This window comes from Triturus cristatus, chromosome 8, assembly GCF_964204655.1.
Source record: "Triturus cristatus chromosome 8, aTriCri1.1, whole genome shotgun sequence".
Classification (NCBI taxonomy): domain Eukaryota; kingdom Metazoa; phylum Chordata; class Amphibia; order Caudata; family Salamandridae; genus Triturus; species Triturus cristatus.
The window spans coordinates 751765797-751787410 of NC_140591.1; the positions used below are offsets into that span (position 1 = coordinate 751765797).

Sequence of the window (21614 nt, forward strand, 5' to 3'; positions counted from 1 at the left end):
TTGACAATAACTTGAAACTTTGAAAGACAAGCCCAAACCTGCAATTCCATAAAAATTCGACTGACAATATAAATGAGAAGTACACAAAATATAACTCGGTATCCTGCGAAAAGCAAGAGAAATAGACTGGTGAATTATCTGCATACCACACACTAGCGACTGTCAAGGGTTGTGCATGATAATAACGTGAACTGAGGAAGCAATTTCAATTTCTTCCATCATGTCTTTATAATTAAGCATTGCAAAACAGGCAGGCAAACAAGGCTGAGGAAGAAAACTGTTTGGATGCTTCAGAACATTGATGTAGATGTTTTGTCTGTTTTAATTTATCATTTCTGTAGTGTAAACAAAGCTAAATACAAGATTTAAGGCACACATATTACAGACAAGTGCAAGCAACACCATAAATAACACTGCATGTAGAATAAAAACAAACGATATCAGCAAGTACCTAATGACAATCTATGCAAACTTTGGTTGGTAAAGAAAAAGTGCAAATACTTTCAATGTGCATAATAAAGCAATCACCAGTCCAGTAATATACAAAAATCAAGCCTGTTTTGTAAAACAAATCCAACTTTCTTCTTGCATCAAGGTGATAATACTGTCAAAGTGCATGGTAAAAACAAGTCCAGCAGTATGCAATAATGAAGCCAGGTTAGTCAAACAATTCCCCGTTTGATGTGTGGATAAAGGAACATATTTCAAAGCAACTGGTAAACAACAACAACTACAGCACCATACAATAATCAAACCAGTCTAAACGAACATTTCCCTTTTTGAAGGCTAAAATATTTCAAAGTGACTGGTAAAACGGTAACAAGTACAGCAGGCAGCAGCATACAAAAATCAAACCACTTTATTCAACCAATACCCTTTTGGTTTGTGCATGAAGGTGCAAATATTTCAAAGTGACTGGTAAAACAATAACAAGTACAGCAAGCAGCAGCATACATAAATCAAACCTATTTAGTCAGACTAATTCCCCATCTGTTTGTTCATGAAGGCATAAATATTGCAAAGAGCCTGGTAAAGTAATAACAATTTAGCAGCATAAACATCAAACCCGTCCAGTCAAACAATGCCCCTTTTATTTTTGCATAAAGGTGCAAATATTTCAACGTGAGTGATAAAAACGATAACAAGTTTAGCAGCATGAACATTAAACCAGTCTCGACAAAGTATGCCCCTTTAGTTTGTGCACAAAGGCGCAAATATTTAAGTGACCGGCAAAACAATAACAAGCTCAGCAGCAAAATAAACAAAGCGGTTTACTCAAATGATGCCCCTTTTGTCTGTGCAAAAGAAAGTGTCAAGGGGGTGCATATATGTCATGTAAAACTGAATACATTTCTTCTTGCCTCTATAAACGTACGTTCAGAATATTGAGGTAGCCTATATATAAGCTAACAATATTTAAAGTATGATATACTGGCAGAATGCTGGGGGCATAGCAGCCAAGGTTTCAGATTGGCATGTGTGACATTTTCACAATTTCAATGTAATTATGAGTGACATTTCAACGACTATGAGTGACACTTTCTTGCGAGCCAAATTAAGCAAGGAAGACGATCAACACATATAAATATAAGAAATAACACCATAAAGACCGTTCCGGTCGAAACACGTCAGTCTTTAGAATAAACTTTTGAATAAACTACTATGGCAACTATATCTCAGAATGCGGGCTTTCCTCTGTGTGTGACCACGATGCAGTGTTGTTTGCATTTTTATAGTGGGACATGTTCCCACTACTGTGCACCAACCCTGACAGGTGGACGTGATCAGAAGAATTTTTGGTCCTTTCATATATCTCTCTCTGTGACTCTTTTTATCCCTCTCGCTCTCTCCCTCTTTTTATCCCTCTCTATCTTTATCGCTCTCTCTTTATTCCTTTCCTCTCTCTTTATCCCTCTCCTCTCTTTTTATCCCTCTCCTCTCTATCCTTTTATCCCTCTCCCCCCTTGCATGCTCTCTCTCTCTCTATTCCTCTCTTCTCTATCCTTTTATCCCTCTCATCTCTCTGTCTCTTTTTATCCCTATCCTCCCCTCTCTCTGTCTCTTTTTATCCCTCTCCTCTCTCTGTGACTCTTTATATCCCTCTCCCCCCTCTCACGCGCCCCCTTTTGCTCTCTCTCCCTCTTTTTATCCCTCTCTTTATTCCACTCCTCTCTCAATCCATCTCCTCTCTGTCTTTATCCCTCTCCCCCTTTTGCTCTCTCTCTGTCTTTTTATCCCTCTCTCTTTATTCCACTCCTCTCTCTATCCCTCTCCTGTCTTTAGCCCTCTCCCCCTCCCCCTTTTGCTCTCTCTCCCTCTTGTTATCCATCTCTCTTTATTCCTCTCCTCTGTCCCTTTTTATCCCTCTCCCCCCTCTCACGCGCTCTCTCTCTATCCCTCTCTGTCTTTATCCCTCGCCCCCCTTTTGCTCTCTCTCCCTCTTTTTATCCCTCTTTATTCCACTCCTCTCTCTTAATCCCTCCCCTCTCTGTCTTTATCCCTCTCCCCCTTTTGCTCTCTCCCTCTTTTTATCCCTCTCTTTATTCCACTCCTCTCTCTATCCATCTCCTCTGTCTCTATCCCTCTCCCCCTCCCCCTTTTGCTCTCTCTCCCTCTTTTTATCCCTCTTTATTCCTCTCTCTCTCTCTCTGTCTCTTTTTATCCCTCTCTCGTGCTCTCTCTCTATCCCTCCTTTCCCTCTTTATCCATCCACCCCCCTTTTTGCTCTCTATATATCCTTTGAGCCCTTCCTCGCTGCAGCCTCCTCTCTATTTCGCACCCCCCTATCCCGAGCATAGGCCTGGTGATAAAGGCGATGTGACGTCTGAATGCACCAGTTAGGTGTTTGGGACAACATTCGCCCGATCTGCCGCGTTTGGATATTACTTGCTTTATTTTAAGACCTGTGGAACATAATTTTAACCCTAACAAAAGGACATTTATAGGAACGTTTGCAGCAGATTGATATTATTTCCAAGACAACGCTTTACTTTACTTCCCAGAAGAATATTTGTTCTAATATGCAATTGATTGAATTTGCCAATGAACTGAGGGCACAAGAGGGGCTATCGTGGACGGGCGGCGGCTGCGGTGCTCAGTGGCAATCTATTACTGCAGAATTTTACAGTCCATTGCCACACTATAGCTTGAAATTGTTCACAGATACACTTATAGCCCGACTGGCCTATTACCATGATGTCATCATATGTTAGCATATAAAATAAAGAGCCTTCCAAGTAATTCGCTGATGCTTTTAATTGTCAGTGAAACCAGCGTTCGTAATAAGCTGTCACACTCATTGCAATATTACATCAGGTTGCACTGTTTGTTTTGATCTGAAAACATTAATTGACTCATGTGTTCTCCATAGAGGCCGCCTTGATAGTACAGATGAAGCGCCATTTTCACACAGTCGTGAAAAATGTCACCTTGCCTTTAAACATCCGTCATGAAAAAAAATAATTTTTGGCAAACCGCTAAGCACCTGCTCTCATCCTCGGCTTGCGCAATCTAACTTGCTGTTCCATCACGCTTTATACATTTTGCGCCGGTGACCTCTTTAGCGCCAAAGCGTTCATTCATTCACACCCAGCGTACAGTCCGTTGCCTTTATCGCCTAGGTTTAGCTGAGGTGCTCGCCTCCAATCCGCACGGGTCTCTTTCATACACTCGTCCGCTCCCTAATCAGATAATACTCTCGTTTACCTATATCTTTCAGAGTGGGGGCTTCTTGGTGCATTAATTATGCAATTGTCTCCTCCTCCCCATTTCCCGCGCATCATAAAGTTTATGTGTAAAAGTAACCGGGTCCTCCTAACCCCAGCAGCTGCAGGCGACCCATATTTAACCAGGTGTGTAGTAGGTAAATATCAGCAACGCTCTGCACTACCCGCTTCTCTTGGGCCTACCTTCCTTCCTCAGAGGCACGTGCTCGCGTCTTTTCTTTTCTTTTTTTTTTTAATAAGGAGCTGTGCATTATCTGTGTTATGAGAGTCGGGTCTTTGGAATGGTTGAAGCAGGAAGGAATCCTCTTACGACACTCAAATGTCCAATTCTATATTCGCCAAACGTATAATCGCCAACAGCTATTTAAACCCTGGGATGCCGCCAGCCTCCCTCACCTTACTGGTCACGACTCACGTACACTTTTAATTGCGCTGCACAAAGCGCATGACTGACAATAGTCACCAGCCCCGCCCTATGCCCCACCCTGAAGACCGCGCAGACGCGGAAGCACATCTACGCGTCGCGCGCTAATTAATCAATGAAGAGGAGAGCCTCAGCAGCCGGGCCGGGCATGCGCATACCATTTAATTAATGAAGACAAGAGGCTTGCTGGCTCCGCTGCGTGAGGGGACCCCTGGAGTGCGGGGCCCCCCCCACAATGCGGGGGCTGCGGCGTCCTGTGTCTCGCCGTTGAGTACGGCTGAATTTCGTACAGATATGAAAGGACAATTGTTGATAGCACTGCAGAAACCTTTTCGTTCAGTGACTCCTGCCACTCTGGCGAGATGGGTGCGTTGGCTTATAGGTGAAGCAGGCATTGATGTTTCCATGTTTGGGGCCCACTCGGCTTGAGGGGCCATGTCTCCAAATCCTTTGCCTTGGGCGCCAGCCTCGCTGACATCATGAAATCAGCTGACTGGTCGACAGAATCCACTTTCAAGACTTTATTGTAAGCCTATTTTTGATGTGGCTTCTGTTGTGGTGGCTAAGCTTTAAACAGGCATAATCAGAGCCTCTGGTCCTGACATAGAATTAAAAATTTGCAAACATTTGTGACAAGAATTTTCAATTCTATTAAGGGCACAGAGGCGAGAATTATCTCACCCAGATTAAGATATTTTATAAATGTATTGATGTAATGGATTTAATTTCCTAATGTTCCCCTCTCCCCCTCTTTTAATGTCATTGATTTGTGACATGAGTGGCGAGGTCAGTGTTAGAGTGTTTTTCGTTTATCTTCCCAGGTTCGGATGGCAAAAGATCATATATGGAACAGAGGTTCCCTGCACATGCAAACCTTGGTTTGGCGAGAAGCAGACCCACTGCTGGGGGCCGGAGGGTTGTTTTTAAATTTGTTGTATCCCATTGGTCGAAGTTCTGAGTTGGACCCCAGTTGGGCCTCATGTTGAAACCGGAGGAGAAGATTCTCCTGCCAGAGCAAGATTTACGTTTGAACATTCTTCAGAATTGTATGGTTTTGAACTGACTTAACAGTTTCTCTGGATTCTACACAAAGAAAGAGGACACTGAGATGTTGTGAGGGATTTATATAGTGCAGTACTCTATGGTTGGTCAAGTGATATGATGGTATCATGGGAAATGTAGTAATATTAAAAACATAATTGTGATTGGCTGCTGTTGCAAAGTAGTAAATAAGAGAGAAGCATAATCCTCACCTCCATGTCCTTAATAAAATTGAACATTCTTGTCATGAATGTTTGCAAATTTTTGATCCTGCAGCTCTCTGGGGTATGGGATGCCAGCCCTGCCAAGTATCACGCATCAGACATTAGACTAACGCATTTCAGTGTGGTGGGCCGTATCACTGCACTGAAATGCGAAGTCATGCATTTAAAGCGCCTTCTCAGCGTTCAAGCGGAGCGCTTTAATTAGCATTTAGCACCACTGTGTTACTGAATTAGCAAGCTAGTGGTAGAGTGAGAACTTCTGCTTGGTGTTGGGCAGGCTGACTCAGCTGAGCTAGGTCTGTTTACAATGTTACACCGTGTCATTCAGCCTGATTTTTCCCAATGGCTTCTGCCCAGACGAGGACAGAGAATCATGTGTCACAGAAACCCACCTATATGTGGGTCACCTGACCTGTGGCACCCGAGCAATGCACAGTTTAAAGTTTCAAACAGCCCAGGCAGCCAGCTCCTGCTGGCGCCGCTGCATTATGGGTCCTATCTAAGAAGACGCCGGAAATAAAGCTGTCCCACATGCAGCTACTCACTGAACCCCATTGCGCCGTTGGCCTCCCCTTCCTGTCCCGTCAGCCTGAACAGCAGTCTGAGGTGCACCTATACCGATTCCCGGTCCCGCAGTCACAACGCCTGGGACCGGAGGCCTACTTCATGTGCATCGCGGGCTAGCAGTCTGTCACGGCAGTCATCGCCCTCCTCGCTCGATGATGGGGGGCCAGTGCAGAACCCATCTGTTGCTAGGGGTTAGCTGTGGCCAAGAGTCTAATACTTAAAACCCCAGCACGGCAGAGAAGCAGCCCCAGGAGGAGCGTGAAGGGTGCAGCGCTGCAACGCGACAAGAAGAACAGACCAAGCCTCAGAGTCATGGACCGAGTCGGGCCCGAGGGGAGGTTGAGACAGGACAGAGGGAATGTAAGAGAGCAGGGGCTGCCGATTACATGCTCCACAGCCTGCCCTAAACCATTTCCGACAGCTACAGACAGTGTTATCAGCAGTTTGAACTCCGCTTTCCAGTCAGGTAAGCAATAAATCTGACTCCTTTAAGATTTGCTATCCTCTGACTTTGGGAAGTGTTTGGTTGTGTCGCTGGTTAACAATGTCTTTTTTTATGACTTTTTGTAGCATAATTGACTGGTGACTTTGGGTAAACATTAGCCTCGGGAGTGCTGCATAATGATAAAAAACGGCTTGTGTTACTGGGCATGTGCAATCAATAGTCATGCAGTTGATTCTGAAGTCGTCACTTTTCACAACCCCCACAAGGTCACATTCATTTTTAGGTCTCGGCTCGAAGGCTGCGCTTGCGCAGTCTCGATCCGAGATTTAATGACTTGGAGAAGAGGGGCTTGAACCCGCCCCTCTTCTCCCCTGTTCTCCATTGGCTGGCCTCTTGAATGCTGGCCAGCCATTGGAGAAGAGGTCCCGTCACTCCGATCAGGCCCCGTCCTTTTCGGATCGGGGGGCGTGTTTTATGCAGAAAGTCTAATTATCTCCTCCAGCCAATGGCAAGAGGAGATAACAGCAAAACACGCCCCCGAATCCGAAAAGGACACTGCGTTTCTCCGAGGCATTTCTGGCTGACCTCGGAGAAAGGCGGTGGTGTCTTCCGGTGCCCTCGGCTTGTTTTAATTGTATTTACTGACGGGTATACAGTTGCAATGCATTGCCCATTTTAACTCAAAGGAAATCTGCCAAACTAAAAAGTACTTTTCAAACTATTTCTCTTTTTGTAAAGCGCTTCTTGCCTCTGTTAGCTGCTTCGCGGCGCTCTGCCAGGGGAGGATGCGAGGTGGAAGGCGGTTGCACACAGGCGGTCACGGCCCCAAGCAGTGGGAGGGTTAAGTAGGCCTGTGGCAAGCACAACCACCTGTGTCAATAACACATTTTAACCCCAGGAGAAGCAAAGCGTCCCAGCAGCGAGAGCTCTAAACCAACTTTCTGTGAGCCCGGTCACCCGCATTACAGACACCAACCTATGTGGGCACACGGGTCTCGGCAGTAAGGGGGTTAAATCCCAGACCCCGCATTCTCTCTTGAAACATAAACCAATCCACAGCAGCGAGAGTGTTCAATGCACCTGCACCGAGAAGGCAAGGGTTAATCCCTGCTGCTCCGGGCAGGGTTGGCCGACCCCCAGCGTGAACGAGAGCGCAGGGACAGTCATCGCCTGCAGGCACGGGGCACCGGGCCGGGCATTAAATTGAGTCTCTCTGGAGACGTCGCCTCCTGGAAGGGGCAGGACCCCCGATGGCGTTCTTGGCGGGCGGAGGGCCTGTGGGTGGACTCTGGGGAACCCGTGAGAACGGCGGGCAGCTGGCACGGCACCGAGAAAAACAAGGCCATCAATTTGCGCTGTAGCTGGCATCGGCAGCGCTGGGTGGTATTAGGCTCTAGGAACCTGGGCTAGAGGCCAGTGCCAGCTCAGTGCCCCCCGCCCGTCTACCCCCGGCTCCCACCCTCGCCCGCCCCGGGACTTGGCACCGGCGGGGTAACACAGCGCACCGCTGGAGCTATTCCTGGCACAACATCCGCTTCTCTCATTGTACATAGGCGTGGGGAGGGGGAGGAGGACGCCTGCACTTTTCAGGCGATTATACTCCTTGAACACATATAGCAGCCACTCCCGTCTTTCCTGAACTTCTCCGGTGATGGTGCGGCCTGGAGTGTTGGGCGGAGTCAGTCGGAGGCTTGTTTCCTCATTTGGTTGCGCCGATGTAGAAGGCAGCTTCCATTTTTTAATTTTAATACTATTTCTTATCCAATCTCGTTATGTTCTGGCTTCTTCTGAAGCAAAGATCCCTTTAAAAATGAAAAAAAAGTCTGGTGGCAAAAGCAGTGTGAAGGCGACGGGTCCGATTCATGGAAATAAAGGTGCGCGCGGAGATGGACATCTTTGCTTGAAAGATCTTTGCCTGTGGAGCGCATGAAAAGCTGCGCCGGGCACGGGTTTTCAGGTGTAATGCTGGGAATGCCATGTGACACTCTCACAAACTCCGATACCCTGCGCATGATTTACACAAGGCAGCTCCTGAGAGAACATTTCCACAAGCACAGTTCCAAGCCCATCACAAGCACACGCACAGACACACAGATGAACACAGACAGTCGCGCACACAACCACTTGGCGACACAGACACGCTCCCTTGCAAGCCAATTACACAATCAGACACACACATAACATGCAGTGTTGGCGTTGCCAGTTGGGTCAGCTGATAAGGTCTGTGTGTGGGCTGTTTATTGATCCCCAGGGCTGTGGCAGAACCAAAAGATATAAGCATTGGTAAAGCCAATCAGTCTTGCCATTAAAAGCTGTTGGTTTTGCCAATGGTTTTTAGCCGTGCTGCACAGAGTTCCGAATGCTCATAAATACAACCTAATTACATGGTTATACACAGACCCACACACCTCTCATAGGAGGACAGAGGCATGCTCAGAACAACCCTTTCCACCGTCAGACACACATTAACTAGACCACACGTGCCCCAGGAGTGCTGTGACCCAATACACGGCCAGACACATGCACACGCTACACTACACATGCACACCCGCACATGCCCAGGGCTGCAGCCCTTCTCGCGGAAGAGACCGACACAGAAGCCGCAGGAGCGGTGCGTACAGTACGCCCACACAAACTGCTCCCTGAGCACAGCCGGCTGACGCGGCAGGTCTATTTTTAGCCGCAGCTCTGTAAGCATTCAGCGCAGTGGTGATAAAACACACCATTACACCAACGGCCACCAGAAACAGGGTGAGGGGAGGGCTCCGTTGGCCAGGGGAGGGAGAGGTACAGCGTCTGGTGGGCAGCCCCCATGTGTTTTAAAAACAAAAACATAAACAAAAATAATGTCATGAGCAATTCCAATAGCTCTAACTTTACCAATGCCGAGACCATTGCATTGTAAATGCTTGTTTAAGCTATTTACCCCGTTTTCGATCTCTCTAAGTTTCTCAAAGTTTCAGTTTCTGTCTTTCTGCATTGTGTTTGTAATTAATTGTCAGTGCCAATACACCCATAACTTTATGCCCCATTTATGTGTCCCTGCGTTTTGGTGTGAGCTCCCTGTACCTTTCTACCATGTCTCCGCATTAAGTTGAAGTGACAGTCTGCCCATGTCTTTATGCCCCCGTGTCTATCTCTCTAAATCCCAGTGTCTGTAAATAAGCGTCTATTACTGTATCTGTGTCCCAGTGTCACTCAATCCACGTCTTTCCGTGTCTTTGTCTCTCAGTTGGAGTTTGCACAGTAGCGCTGCCTACGGTCCTTTCACAGCATTCAGAAGCCCCCATTCAAACTTCACCGATGTCCACCTTACACAGTGCAGCAATGCCTGCTAGACATTTCACCCCTGCAACAGATGGAAGGAGGGTTGAGCAGGACGGTGTGCAGGATGCGGTCGTGGTCGGCCTTGGTCTTTCCCATGACAAGGATATCATCTTGGAAGTAGAGAACTCCGTGGACCTCTTTGGAGAGTGCGTGCATCAGTTTTTGGAAAACAGCCACGGCGGATGCAAGACCAAAGGATACCCGTAGGAACCTGTAACAGCCGAAGGGCATAATGAAGGAGGTGAGCTTGCTGCACGTCGGGTGTAGCGACACTTGGTGATACGCAGCCGTCAGGTCGATGGTGGAAAACCACTTGACCCCTTTGGTTTGTGCTAGTAGTTCGTTTATTTTGGGCAACGGGAACTTGTTCACAATGATGCTTTTATTGAATTCACGGAGGTCAATGCATAGACGGATATTGCCGTTGGGTTTGCACTCCACCACTAGGGGCGCAAGCCATTCGGCGCACTCTATAGGTTCGATGATGCCGTCGTCCTCCAGCCGTTTCAGTTCCAGCTGTACTGCCTCTCTGCAGTTGAACGGGATCTTCCTAACCTTGTGGGAGACTGGCACAGCCCCTTCCTTGAGCATGATCTTGTGCGTGAATTTGGACAGTTTACCAATGTTGTCGTTGAAAACTGTGGGAAACTCCTCCTTTAACCCGGCTGGTGTGGATGGGTCGTCCATTAAAAGTACTTGGGTGTCGCCGCCTGGGTTGAGTTGAATACCCAGCGCTCCCTGGTCTACCCACCCCAGGACAGAAGGACCTTTCTGTACGACGTATAACTTGGCTGTGGTGTGTCTGTCTTTGAACTCAAACGGGAGCCGCTGGATCCCCACCATCGGGATCCTCTCTCCGGTATACCTGACTGGGTGAATGTCTGTGGGATGAAGATTGTCTTCTATCACGGGGGAAAAGTCTGCGTCCCAGATCTCCTTCTGGATGATCGTGTATGGGGAGCCGGAGTCCGCTACCATGTTGATTTGGACGCCTCCGATCAGCAGTGAACAAGAGGGTTTCCGTTTGGGCGTACCGCCTACACCCAGGATGTGGTCTTCGATGCATAGGATGCACTCCTGGTCGGAGTGGTCCGCCACGTCCTGGTCGTCAGAGTCTTGTTGCACGTACTTGACGGTGGCACTTCTGGGCTTCTGTCTGCAGACTTTCACGAAATGTCCTGTGATTCCGCAGAAGGAGCATTTGACGTGGAATGCCAGGCACTTTCGATCATCCGCCATGTGAGAATGGCTGCCGCATCTGTAGCAGGTTCCTGGCTTATACGCTGAAGTGCCGTCGGGTCCCTTTGAGCGGAGCATGGGTTGCCGGTTGGGCGCCGAGCCAGAAGTGGGAAAGCGTTTGGCTTGTGGGACTCTTTTGTCCTTCACGTGGCACACTGTGGGTTGTGTCAGTTTCTTTCTTGGCGGCAACTGCGCACCTTTTGGATAACTCTCCCTCTTGACTATTGCGATGACCTCCGGGAGGGACGCCTCTCCGTTAACCCAAAACTTTTCTTGGACGCTTGAATGGGTAGTGTGCATTATGATTTGGTCTCTGATGAGGTGCAGGGTGCCAAACTTGCAGTTGATGGCTAGTTTCTTAAGGGCTGCCACATAGTCCTCAACTGTTTCAGTCTCGGTTTGCTTACATTGGACAAAATTGTTGGTCGATGGCCGTGCAGATGACCGGTTGGTAGTGGCCGTCTTGGTCATTGAGAGCATGTTGAAAGACATCGTCATCTGTGGGAGCTCTTGGTTTCTTCACCATATTGTCATAGATGCGCAGGCCTTCCGGTCCCAAATTGTGCAGGAGGATTTTCTTCCTGCACTTACTGGAGAATTCTTCTTCTCCCTCATCTTCCAGCGCGGATAGGTAGTTAAGGAGGTACCCTTTCCAGTCGGCCTACTTCATGGACAGTTCCCCCGGTTTAGGGAGGAAGGGGACAGGGTTCGTTAAGGAGAAGGTCTGGGCACACATGGCGTGGGCGGCGTGCCTTGCTTACGGGTACAGGCGTGGCGCTGTGTAGGGCGCTGCTGGTAGAGGTGCGGTGTGGCGCTATGTAGGGCGCAGGCTGGTATCCTTGGAGACGGGTAAACGGGGTGTGGGCAGAGGACGCTGGCTGCAGGGTACTCACAGGAGCCGCTGGTCCTTGGCGGGCGATGGAGCAGGCTTGCGGGAGCGCCGTGCGGCGCGTTGCCGGCAGAGCTGAGCCGGGGAGAAGGGAAAAAATCCCTGGCGTGGCCCATCTGCTGAGGGCACGTGGTGAAGCACCCTGTCTTCCAGCCCCACTGGTGGCCGCTGCTGCTGGAGACTTCGGAAGGACCGGGACGCGCGCCGAGGTGCGTGCCGATGCCCCTGGTAGGTGAACAAGCCTCACAACAGCAGGCCGGGTGGTGGGGGTATCCCGCCTTGTAGAGCCGGCTCTCCCTGAGGAATTATCGGCGGGGGTAATTAGCGGGTTCTCTGCCTCGTCGCCACTGTGGAATAGGGAGTACAGCCCCTCTCAATGAGGAAGACCAAAGCCTGGGTGCAGTACTGCTTATTTATTTTTGTCAACCTGTATTACATGTAATCTCCACACAGGGAGAGCCGTCTTGTCCGTCGCGCCGCGGTCGTAGAATGCCCGTCCGCCGCGTCACGTCACTCCCGGCATGCCTCGCGGGAGTCACGTGACGATGGAGGACTAGACCGCGACACGACACTGAGGAGCTAGTATAGAGTGTCTCATTGCGCAAATAATTTGTAATATTTATGTTTCCCTCGTCTTCATTGCTTCATTTTGCTCACGAGAAAGTGTCTCTTATACTCGTTGAAATGTCACTCTTAACATTGAAATTCTGAAAATGTCACACATGGCAATCTGAAAGTTTGACAGCTATGGGCTGCACCCAGCAGTTTTTGCCAGAAAATCAGCCAACCAAGCGTCTTTTAGGCTGATAGAGTTTCGGATGTGGTCTCACGGCTAGACTGCCGACCTTGGAGCTGGAAAACCAATGTTCCATCCTCGGGGTCGACTCCACATCTTTTGATTCTGGGCAAATCACTTAGGGGCATATTATCAAGGATGGCGTTAAAATTATCGCCGCTAAAAGCGGCGATAATGGGCTTGATAATATGCCACAGAGAATTCCAATAGAAGCCCATGTTCTGGTGTCAACATGGGCTTCTATTGGAATTCTCTGCGGCATATTATCAAGCCCATTATCGCCGCTTTAGCGGCAGTTTCCTGCCGCTAAAGCGGCGATAATTTTAACGGCATCCTAGATAATACATACATGCCAACATTTCAGAAGAGCAAAGTGGGAGATTCTTTAAAAGAAAATCGGGAGAATGGGGCCTTGAATCGGGTTACTGCCATGTATGGGCTTTGGAAGTGTGCTGCTGCAGAATCGGACATTTGAAACGCAAATGCACGCTTTTATCTTACCTTTCAGAAGCATGGAGCGCAATGGCAAGAGAGGGTGATGCAAGTGTTGTGCACTCACTGGCCTGGCAGGTTGCTGGCAGTGCATATACACCCCCCCCCCCACCTGTGTGGCAGCCCAGACACACACACACACAGCCGCCCCGAGTACTTCACAGGTCTTTAAAAGACCATTCGCTTGTTAATGGGGCTTTGTTGGTTTTTCACCCCTTCTAGAGCCCCTGCATCGCCACTCTGACTATTGCTGGAAGAATTAGCACGTTACACATTACCAAGCCCTGTCAGCTGAAACCCCGAGGAATTAAAAATTTGCAAACATTCGTGACAAGAATTTTCAATTCTATTAAGGACAAGGAGGCGAGGATTATGCTTTCTCATTTCTTTATTAGAAATGCCCAGCAGCCAATTAGAAGAACCGTTGTAGAACGAAAAAACTACAGTACCCATGAGCACCAGGGTACCACGTGAACAACCATAGAGTCTCACATATAAAAGATAATGCCAGTGAAAGTACGTCCTCTTTCTTTGGTGAGGAACAGTTCACAGGAAACAGGAAGTCCAACGGAAAACGATGAATGCCAGGTAACAGAGTCCATCAGCAACAGCCGGGAATCACCCTGACGAAAGTAAACACAGCAAACGCCGAATACAGGAGGCAGCAGACCATCCAAGCAAAGAAGCAGGTGGAACAGAAGGACCGCTATTTGGGGTCAGAACCTGAAAAGAAAGGCAGAGCCGTAATATTCATCCCATAAAGAGAGTGAAGTTAACAACAGAAGGGGGGGGGTAAAAAAGAGAAAAGACCAATGCATTAAACATAAATGAATGCAACTATGACATTGAAAACATGAGAATAAGTCATGACCTTGGGTGGGATAATCCTCGCCTCCTTGTCCTTAATAGAATTGAAAATTCTTGTCACGAATGTTTGCAAATTTTTAATTCTATGTCAGGACAGGAGGCTCCGATTATGCTTGTTCAAAGCTTATCCACCACTACAGAAGCAATATGTTCAATAGGTTTGTAATAAAAAGTTTTGAACACAGAGTCAGAAGACCAATCTGCGGTTTTCATGATGTCCAATAATGAAACACCCATCGAGAACGCTTTAGAGGCCATAGCCCCACGAGCCGAATGAGCACCAAAAATGGAAACATCAATTCCAGCCTCAGACAAGAGCCATCTAACCCAGCGCGCTAAAGTAGCAGGCGTAACCGGACGAAAAGGTTTTTGCAAAGCAATAAGTAATTGACCCTGTGGATCTGAACGGAAAGGGGCAGTACATACCTCATAATCCTTGACACACTGAACAACGCAAAGGTTGGGATGGTGAGGAAATGAAGGATAGGTAACAAAAGAAGTAGCCGTTTTGGTGCGTTTAGAAATAAGAAAAGTGACACCCTCGGGTGTAAAACTATGCCCTGCCAAGTCTAACGCACGCACATCAGAGACTCGTTTGCAAGAAACAAGACATAACAGCATAGTCAGTTTGGCAGAGAGTTGCTTGCGGGAAAGCAAGGAATTAGGAGGCCAAGCCTCCAGAAACCTCAAAACAATGGAGACATCCCACAACGAGACATATTTAGGGCACGGAGGATTCGATAAGCGAATGCCCTTAAGCAATTTGGAAATCAAGGGATGCTCACCTGCAGGCTTACCATCGATAGGAACATGAGCCGCTGAAATGGCGGAACGGAAGTTGTTGACCGTACGATAAGCCAAACCAGAGGAAGCGAGAGAGGCTAGAAAATTAATAATCATAGCCACATCCGCTGAAGTGGGATCAGCTTCCCGCTGAACACACCAATCACACCATCGTTTCCATGAAGCCTTATATCGTTTGTGAGTACTGGGAGACCAGGCATCACCGATGAATTTGGAAGCGTCGCATGAAAGGCCTGGGAGCGACCAGCGATCCCCGAAATTCGCCACGCCAACAGAAGGAGAGTGCCTGACAGAATAAGGGGATGCGGATTGCCGAGGGGATCCAACAACAGATTCCACTTCTGGGGAAGAAGGAACGGAACCGCACAGCACATTTCCAAAAGAACCGGGAACCACGCTTGAGCTCGCCACAGCGGAGCAATTAGGATTAGCTCTGTTTGAAAGCGTTTCGAGTAAGCCAGAACCCTGGGGATCATCATGAACGGGGGAAAGGCATAACAGAGAGTTGACGGCCAAGTTTGCAGGAACGCATCCGTGGCTTGGGCTTTCGGATCCGGTCTCCAGCTGAAAAACAGAGGGAGCTGAGTGTTCAGGCGAGAAGCGAACAGATCTAGGTGACATTGACCCCAAGTCCGAAGGAGGTTGCGAAAGATGCGCGGATGAAGGCACCAATCGCTGAAATCGCGAAGATGACGAGAGTTCCAGTCCGCAATCTGATTGTGACAGCCGGGAAGATATTCGGCAATAACTGTGATCTTTTGTTGAAGACAGAAGTGCCAAAAATCCTTGGCGATCTCCGCCAAAATCTTGGATCTCGTTCCTCCTAACTTGTTGACATACCGGACTGCCGAAACATTGTCCATGCGGAGCAGAATGCAGCAATTGGACTGGAGAGGAGAAAAACACCGGATCGCAAAGGAACCCGCCAGGAGTTCCAGGCAATTTATGTGAAGAGACAGTTTCTGGGAGGACCACCGACCCCCTGTCGAGACGGGACCGCAGCGGGCTCCCCAACCCCATAGACTGGCATCGGATTCTATCACCAGATCCGGAGAGGAGCCGAACAGGGCTCGCCCATTCCAGGCCTCCATGTGGTCTAGCCACCACTGCATCTCGTCCCTCGCATCCTGTGAAAGGGGAATCAGATCCGAATATCGAAGACCTTTTTGGAGATGACGAATCTTCAACCTTTGAAGTGCCCGGTAGTGAAGAGGGCCCGGAAAGATCGCCTGAATGGAAGAAGCTAAAAGACCTACTACACGTGCTAACGATCTCAACGACACAGTCTGTTTGGAAAGAACCGACCTCAATTCCCTCTTGATGTACCGAATCTTTTGGTTTGGCAGAAGAAGTTGACAGGAAAGAGAATTCACCTGGAAGCCCAGAAACTCTATCACCTGAGTAGGATTCAAGATTGACTTCTGAGGATTGACAAGAAACCCCAGAGATTGTAAAAGGTCGATAGACCACTCCAGATGCAATAAGACTGTGAGGGGACTGTCCGCCATGATAAGAATGTCGTCGAGATAAATTATTAAGCGGACACCCCGAGCACGAAGACATTCCGCGACGGGCCTCAGAAGTTTCGTGAAGCACCAAGGTGCTGACGAGAGGCCGAATGGAAGAACCGTGTATTCGTACCGCGTCCCCTGCCAACTGAATTGAAGAAATCGGCGGTGAGGCTTGAAAATAGGAATCGAAAGATACGCATCCTTGAGGTCGAGCCGAACCATCCAATCCCCCTCGCGAAGAAGATCGCGCAATAGATGAATCCCCTCCATTTTGAAGTGTCTGTAAACGACATTTCCGTTGAACTCCTTCAAATTGAGGACCAGGCGATTGCCGCCCCCTTTTTTCTGAACCAGGAAAATAGTGCTGAGGAACCCTTGAGGGTGGGGAATGGATGGAATGATTGCCCCTTTTTTGAGGAGGGATTCGATCTCCGCCGAGATAAAACTTTGGTCCTGAAGAGAAAAAGTTAGGGGATGTGGAGGAAGGTATTGATGCTGGGATTGATAAAACTCTATTTTGAAACCTTGAACAGTTTGCAGAACCCAAGCATCGTCTGAGATTAGACGCCAGTTGTGGAGAAAATATCGTATTCTGCCCCCCAGAATCACGTCGGAAAAAGGAATCAGACTCACCTGAGGTGTTAGAGTCGTGGTAGGCTCCCTGGTTTCCACCTGCACGGCCCTTTCGAAATTGACCCCTCCCTTTGCGGGATGGGTAGAAATTGGAGCGGGAGTTGTATCCAGAGTCTTGACCTCCGCCTTTCTGGGACTGAAATCCCCTCTGGGAGGGATGATGAGATCCACGGCCGAACGAGCGTCCCCTATGTCGTCCGGCCCTGGCAAAAACCGGACGAAGAGCTCGTTTGATGGATGCTTGAGCTTTATCCAGACCGCTGAAGGTTGCAACAAATTTCGTCAATTCCTTTAGAAAAGGTTGGCCAAAAAGAAGACCCTGAGCCACCGGACCAGATTCGGAAGTAGACAGTTCCGCTAATTTTGGATCGATTTTTAGCAAAATAGAGCGACGACGCACGCTCGAAATTGCACAATTAGCATTGCCTAACTGGCAAATAGCCCTTTGAGCCCATTCGATCAGGTCGTCAGGATCCACAAGGGAAGAAGATTCTTTGGCTTGAAATCCCAGATCCAGAATTTTAGTGAGTGGTCCCAGTAAATCCAGCATTTTATCCTGACAGGAACGCCAGGACCTGTCAAGACCCTTCTTCGGATCCTTTGCAAATTTTTTGAGGTATGACAGCATAGTTGGATCAATCTCTGGAGTGTCTGCCAGGTGATCTGCGAGATCCGGGCGAGGGCACTCAGAGCGAAGGCGAGCCCTAACATCCTTTTCGAAGGGCTGCCGAATGTGCGCCTGAACATAGGCTGCAACAGCAGGGGAAGGGAGCCAGGAAGAGGAATGCGGATGATAAAGTTCAGAAGGTTCAAATGTAAGGACCTGAGGGTGAGTGGGAGCATCGACATAATGCTCCTTACAAGACTTCTTGCGTGGAGGCGGAACATCCTGGTCCGAAGGAGAGGAAGGAGGACCATCGGAATCAGTTAGAAGTCCAGAAGAGGCAGAGGCGCCCACTGAAGGCAAGGAGGAAGCTTTTTCTGAGGCTAAAGATTTAGCCAGTCTTTTAAAATCCGATCTATGCGGATTAGCCGGAGATTTGGAGGAACTGGAAGGAGGCAACCAACCCTGTTGTTTGGCGTAGTTCGTCAAATGACGTTTCAGGGGATTAATGGCGTGGACCAGGGCCTTATTAACGGAGTGAGTAACCCCTTGGTCCAAAGCTTCCACTAGATCCTGCTCTAGAAAACTAGAATCATCCTCTTCAAAGGAGTAATCATCGTCATCAAAATATTCCTCCATTTCTGACACAGAAATGGGACAATAAAGCCCACAAAATGATACTCCGAGTGTTATATATATGCCAAAGGCACAAATCAGGGGGAGTGAATAACCCCACAGCAAGCCAGTAGGAAAGGTAGAGAAACCTGACCCAAAATATATAAATAAATAAATTGTGGAGGGAGGGCTTGCTGCACAATCACTCTAGGCAGAGCCTATGCGCTATTATACAGCCCAAAGCCTTGAAAAAGCAATGGGCGTCGATGGGGCTGACTAACTTTTGAGGCTGTGGGCAGCGGCGTGTAAAACAGCCGATTCTGTGAAGCTCCGTGAGGAACACAATGTAAACACTGAAAATGGCCGCCGCGCATGCGCGGTAACGGCCGCCTCGAGTTAGAAATGAATAAATGAGCTCGCGCGTGAAAGCGCGAGTCTCACTGCCCCAGGACTCCCACTCCACCTGAAAAACGAGCACGGACGCTCCGACGAGCGTCCGGACCTCGGGAGGTGACACACGCTCCCAGCACAGCATCGCGCGTGTGTGAAGACACCGCGAACTAGAAACGAAATGCGCTAGAAGCGGCAACAAAGTAGCAATGCAAATAGAGCACCGAAGCATGCGTATTAAGCCGTATCTAGACAAGCAAATAGCAACAAAGTATCAACACATTAGTAATAGACAAATAAGAAACACTTAACTGGCTGCGGAGCAGCAAAGAAAGAGGACGTACTTTCACTGGCATTATCTTTTATATGTGAGACTCTATGGTTGTTCACGTGGTACCCTGGTGCTCATGGGTACTGTAGTTTTTTCGTTCTACAACGGTTCTTCTAATTGGCTGCTTGGCATTTCTAATAAAGAAATGAGAAAGCATAATCGGAGCCTCCTGTCCTGACATAGAATCAGGTTTTTGCTTGCAGGAATCGGGAGGCGGGAGACTAGCCTTGAAATCGGTAGCCTCCCGCCTGAATCGGGAGGGTTGGCATGTCTGATAATATGCCCCTTAATCTCCCCGTGCCTCCCAAAATAACGTATGTGTCCTTGTGTAACGCAACTGGTGCTCATTTAAAGCGCTCCAATACCCTCGTGTCGAGTTCGCGCTATATAAAACTGCATAAAAAACAGACAGAACATCGGTCGGGAACTGTCTTCTTCAGTAGACACCGAAAACAGACTACAAATAAGAAACGAAATAGTAAAGGGACTTTCTTGTCTAACACCTCCTAGAGTCCTGTTTTGTTGTAGGTGGACACTACGCTTACGCTTTTCGACATCCCAATGCCCATATCGGTGAACTTGTTGCCCTAATACATCCATATTGCACTTTTATCTGGGTCTGTTTAGATTCGTGAGTATTTCTCGCGGAAGACATACGTGAATAATGACTACTAATTTAAAAGTATGGTAAATAAATGCTTTAAAAATGATGCGTAAATAGTGCTTTGTCTTTCTTTTTAATAAGTGCCATGTATGATTTTGGACGTTTCAGCGTGTTTTGGGCTTCTCTCGTTAGGACTTGGAGCTCGCTGCAGAATTTTTCTTTAATGGAGATAGTCCTTGTTTTGTGATTCGGATCCGGTGCCACTGGTTGTGTTGCAGCCTGTCAAGCGCGCAGATGGTCCAAGTCCTGCGAGCGATCGTCGCGACTCTGCGCTTCCCCGCCCCCTTTCTAGGTAAGAGGAACCGTGAAGGGGCATGACGGGTCCTTCCCGGGGTTGTGCCGCTACCGCCTGCGCGCTAGCTGCTGCACTACTGTTTCTCTACTGGCCATGGGATGGACAAGGTACAAAAAGCTGCGACATGAAGGAAGACCGCACAACTGCTCATAGGTTGCAGGGTTGAGTCAGTCCCTATATTACTTTCTAGCAGGCTGTATTAGGGTCACCCATGAAGCAGTGTGCTTCATGTTTCTATTTATTTTTAAAAGTGGACAAATACAGATATATGGCTTATTTGAAGTGACAGCATACCGAGTTTAAAACAGGGTGACATCTCCTTAAATAACTCCATACCTCGAAATTTGTTTGTGGTATTAAACTATTATTTTACCATATTGTTGTTTTGTATTGTTTTATTATATTTGTCCTTGTAAAACTAGACACACGTCAAAGTATGAGTGCACATTTATAGTTAAATTTAGAAATATACATTTTACAACTTAATTTGTACACAAGACTCAACAATAACTACAGATAAATACTGATAAGATGGACAAAAAAGACAATTGACTATATAGAGAGAGAAATGTTTAAAAAAAATAAAATCCGGAGCCCTCATCATAACTTTATCCATTGTCAATAGTTTGTTTTACCTTAAATGGTAAAGTTATCACAGTACTGTAAACTTTCTCTTGGTCTGTATCGGAGCAGCAGAAAGCGATGCACATTATCAATACAAAGAAATATGACAGGTATCAGTTGTGCAATCCAACCTTCTCCATAAATAGTTTTCAGGTATTCTTCATACAATCACAGATCTTAGTTCTGTTCTCAAAGGTATTACAGTAACCTCTCAGGGTGCACATTCTTCATGTGGATACAGTTGGGAATGTGGAATCGTCTTTCAGTCAGCTTGTCTTATCATTACGGACTTGCCTGAGATAAATTAAATTACATTTTGACCTACCAGGATGTGTATGTTGAATGTGTAAGTGTGATGGGCTGGTGGGAGTAATCCATCGTGAGTGGATGTCTGTAACACTACAAGTTAACTATGCGCAGGTCTTTGAGCCACGTTTTGCTAGCTGTTGATAGATCATCTGCTGCCCCCCCCCCCCACCACCTGCTTTTCCGATTTGTCCTGTGTAGGGTGCATCACACAGTTGAGGTCCCAGCCAATTATAACTGGGTTGTCTGAAATCCGAACTGTCTCGTTATTCGTTGGGATGGGGAACTTTTCTTGCCCCATGTTTGTTTGGGTGTAAATTGTGGCTATATTCATAGGCTGGCCCACCCATTCTCCCACCACGACCAGGCCGCCTGCCTCTTTTGTCTATTTTGACCATCTTTTCCCCAAATTTGTGTGTGTAATGCAATAGTACGGCACCTCTAGATTTCTTGGTGGGGGCAGCTGCATAATATTATGTAGGGAAGCACGTAGAGAGTAGTTGGTGCAGGTTTTAGCAGATGAGTCTCTTGTAAGAGACATGTATCTGCTCCCAGTCTCATAAGATTCCCTAGGATGCTCCTACGTTGTATGTCACTATATTCAATTTTGTGTTTCCACCCATCACATGTGCAAAGGTGTGGGGAAGTTCTGCACAGGGTATTCAACACGAGAAACAAAGACAACAGAACTTATAAATAGTGCCTCTAAACTAATATTAACCATTTGCAGATCTTTCAGTGGGTGGAAATGGCTTGTAGGCGGTCCCTGTAGTACGTCGCTTCTCCCGCCCTGCCCTGACG

At 47.8% G+C, this 21614-nt stretch overlaps 1 protein-coding gene across 4 annotated transcripts in view; it reads left to right on the forward strand.

The window, feature by feature from the left end:
* Positions 1-19724: 19724 nt before the first annotated feature.
* The window catches only part of NAXD (NAD(P)HX dehydratase), a 247309-nt gene continuing 245419 nt past the window's right edge, over positions 19725-21614 (forward strand). For 2 of the 4 annotated variants that reach the window (XM_085622173.1, XM_085622175.1), the window contains exon 1: positions 19784-19880. Coding sequence is in view for 1 of the 4 variants with exons in the window: in XM_085622176.1 (XP_085478302.1) it covers positions 19823-19880 (58 nt within the window). In the remaining 3 variants the exon portion in view is untranslated. The other 2 variants (XM_085622176.1, XM_085622174.1) reach the window with 2 other exon arrangements.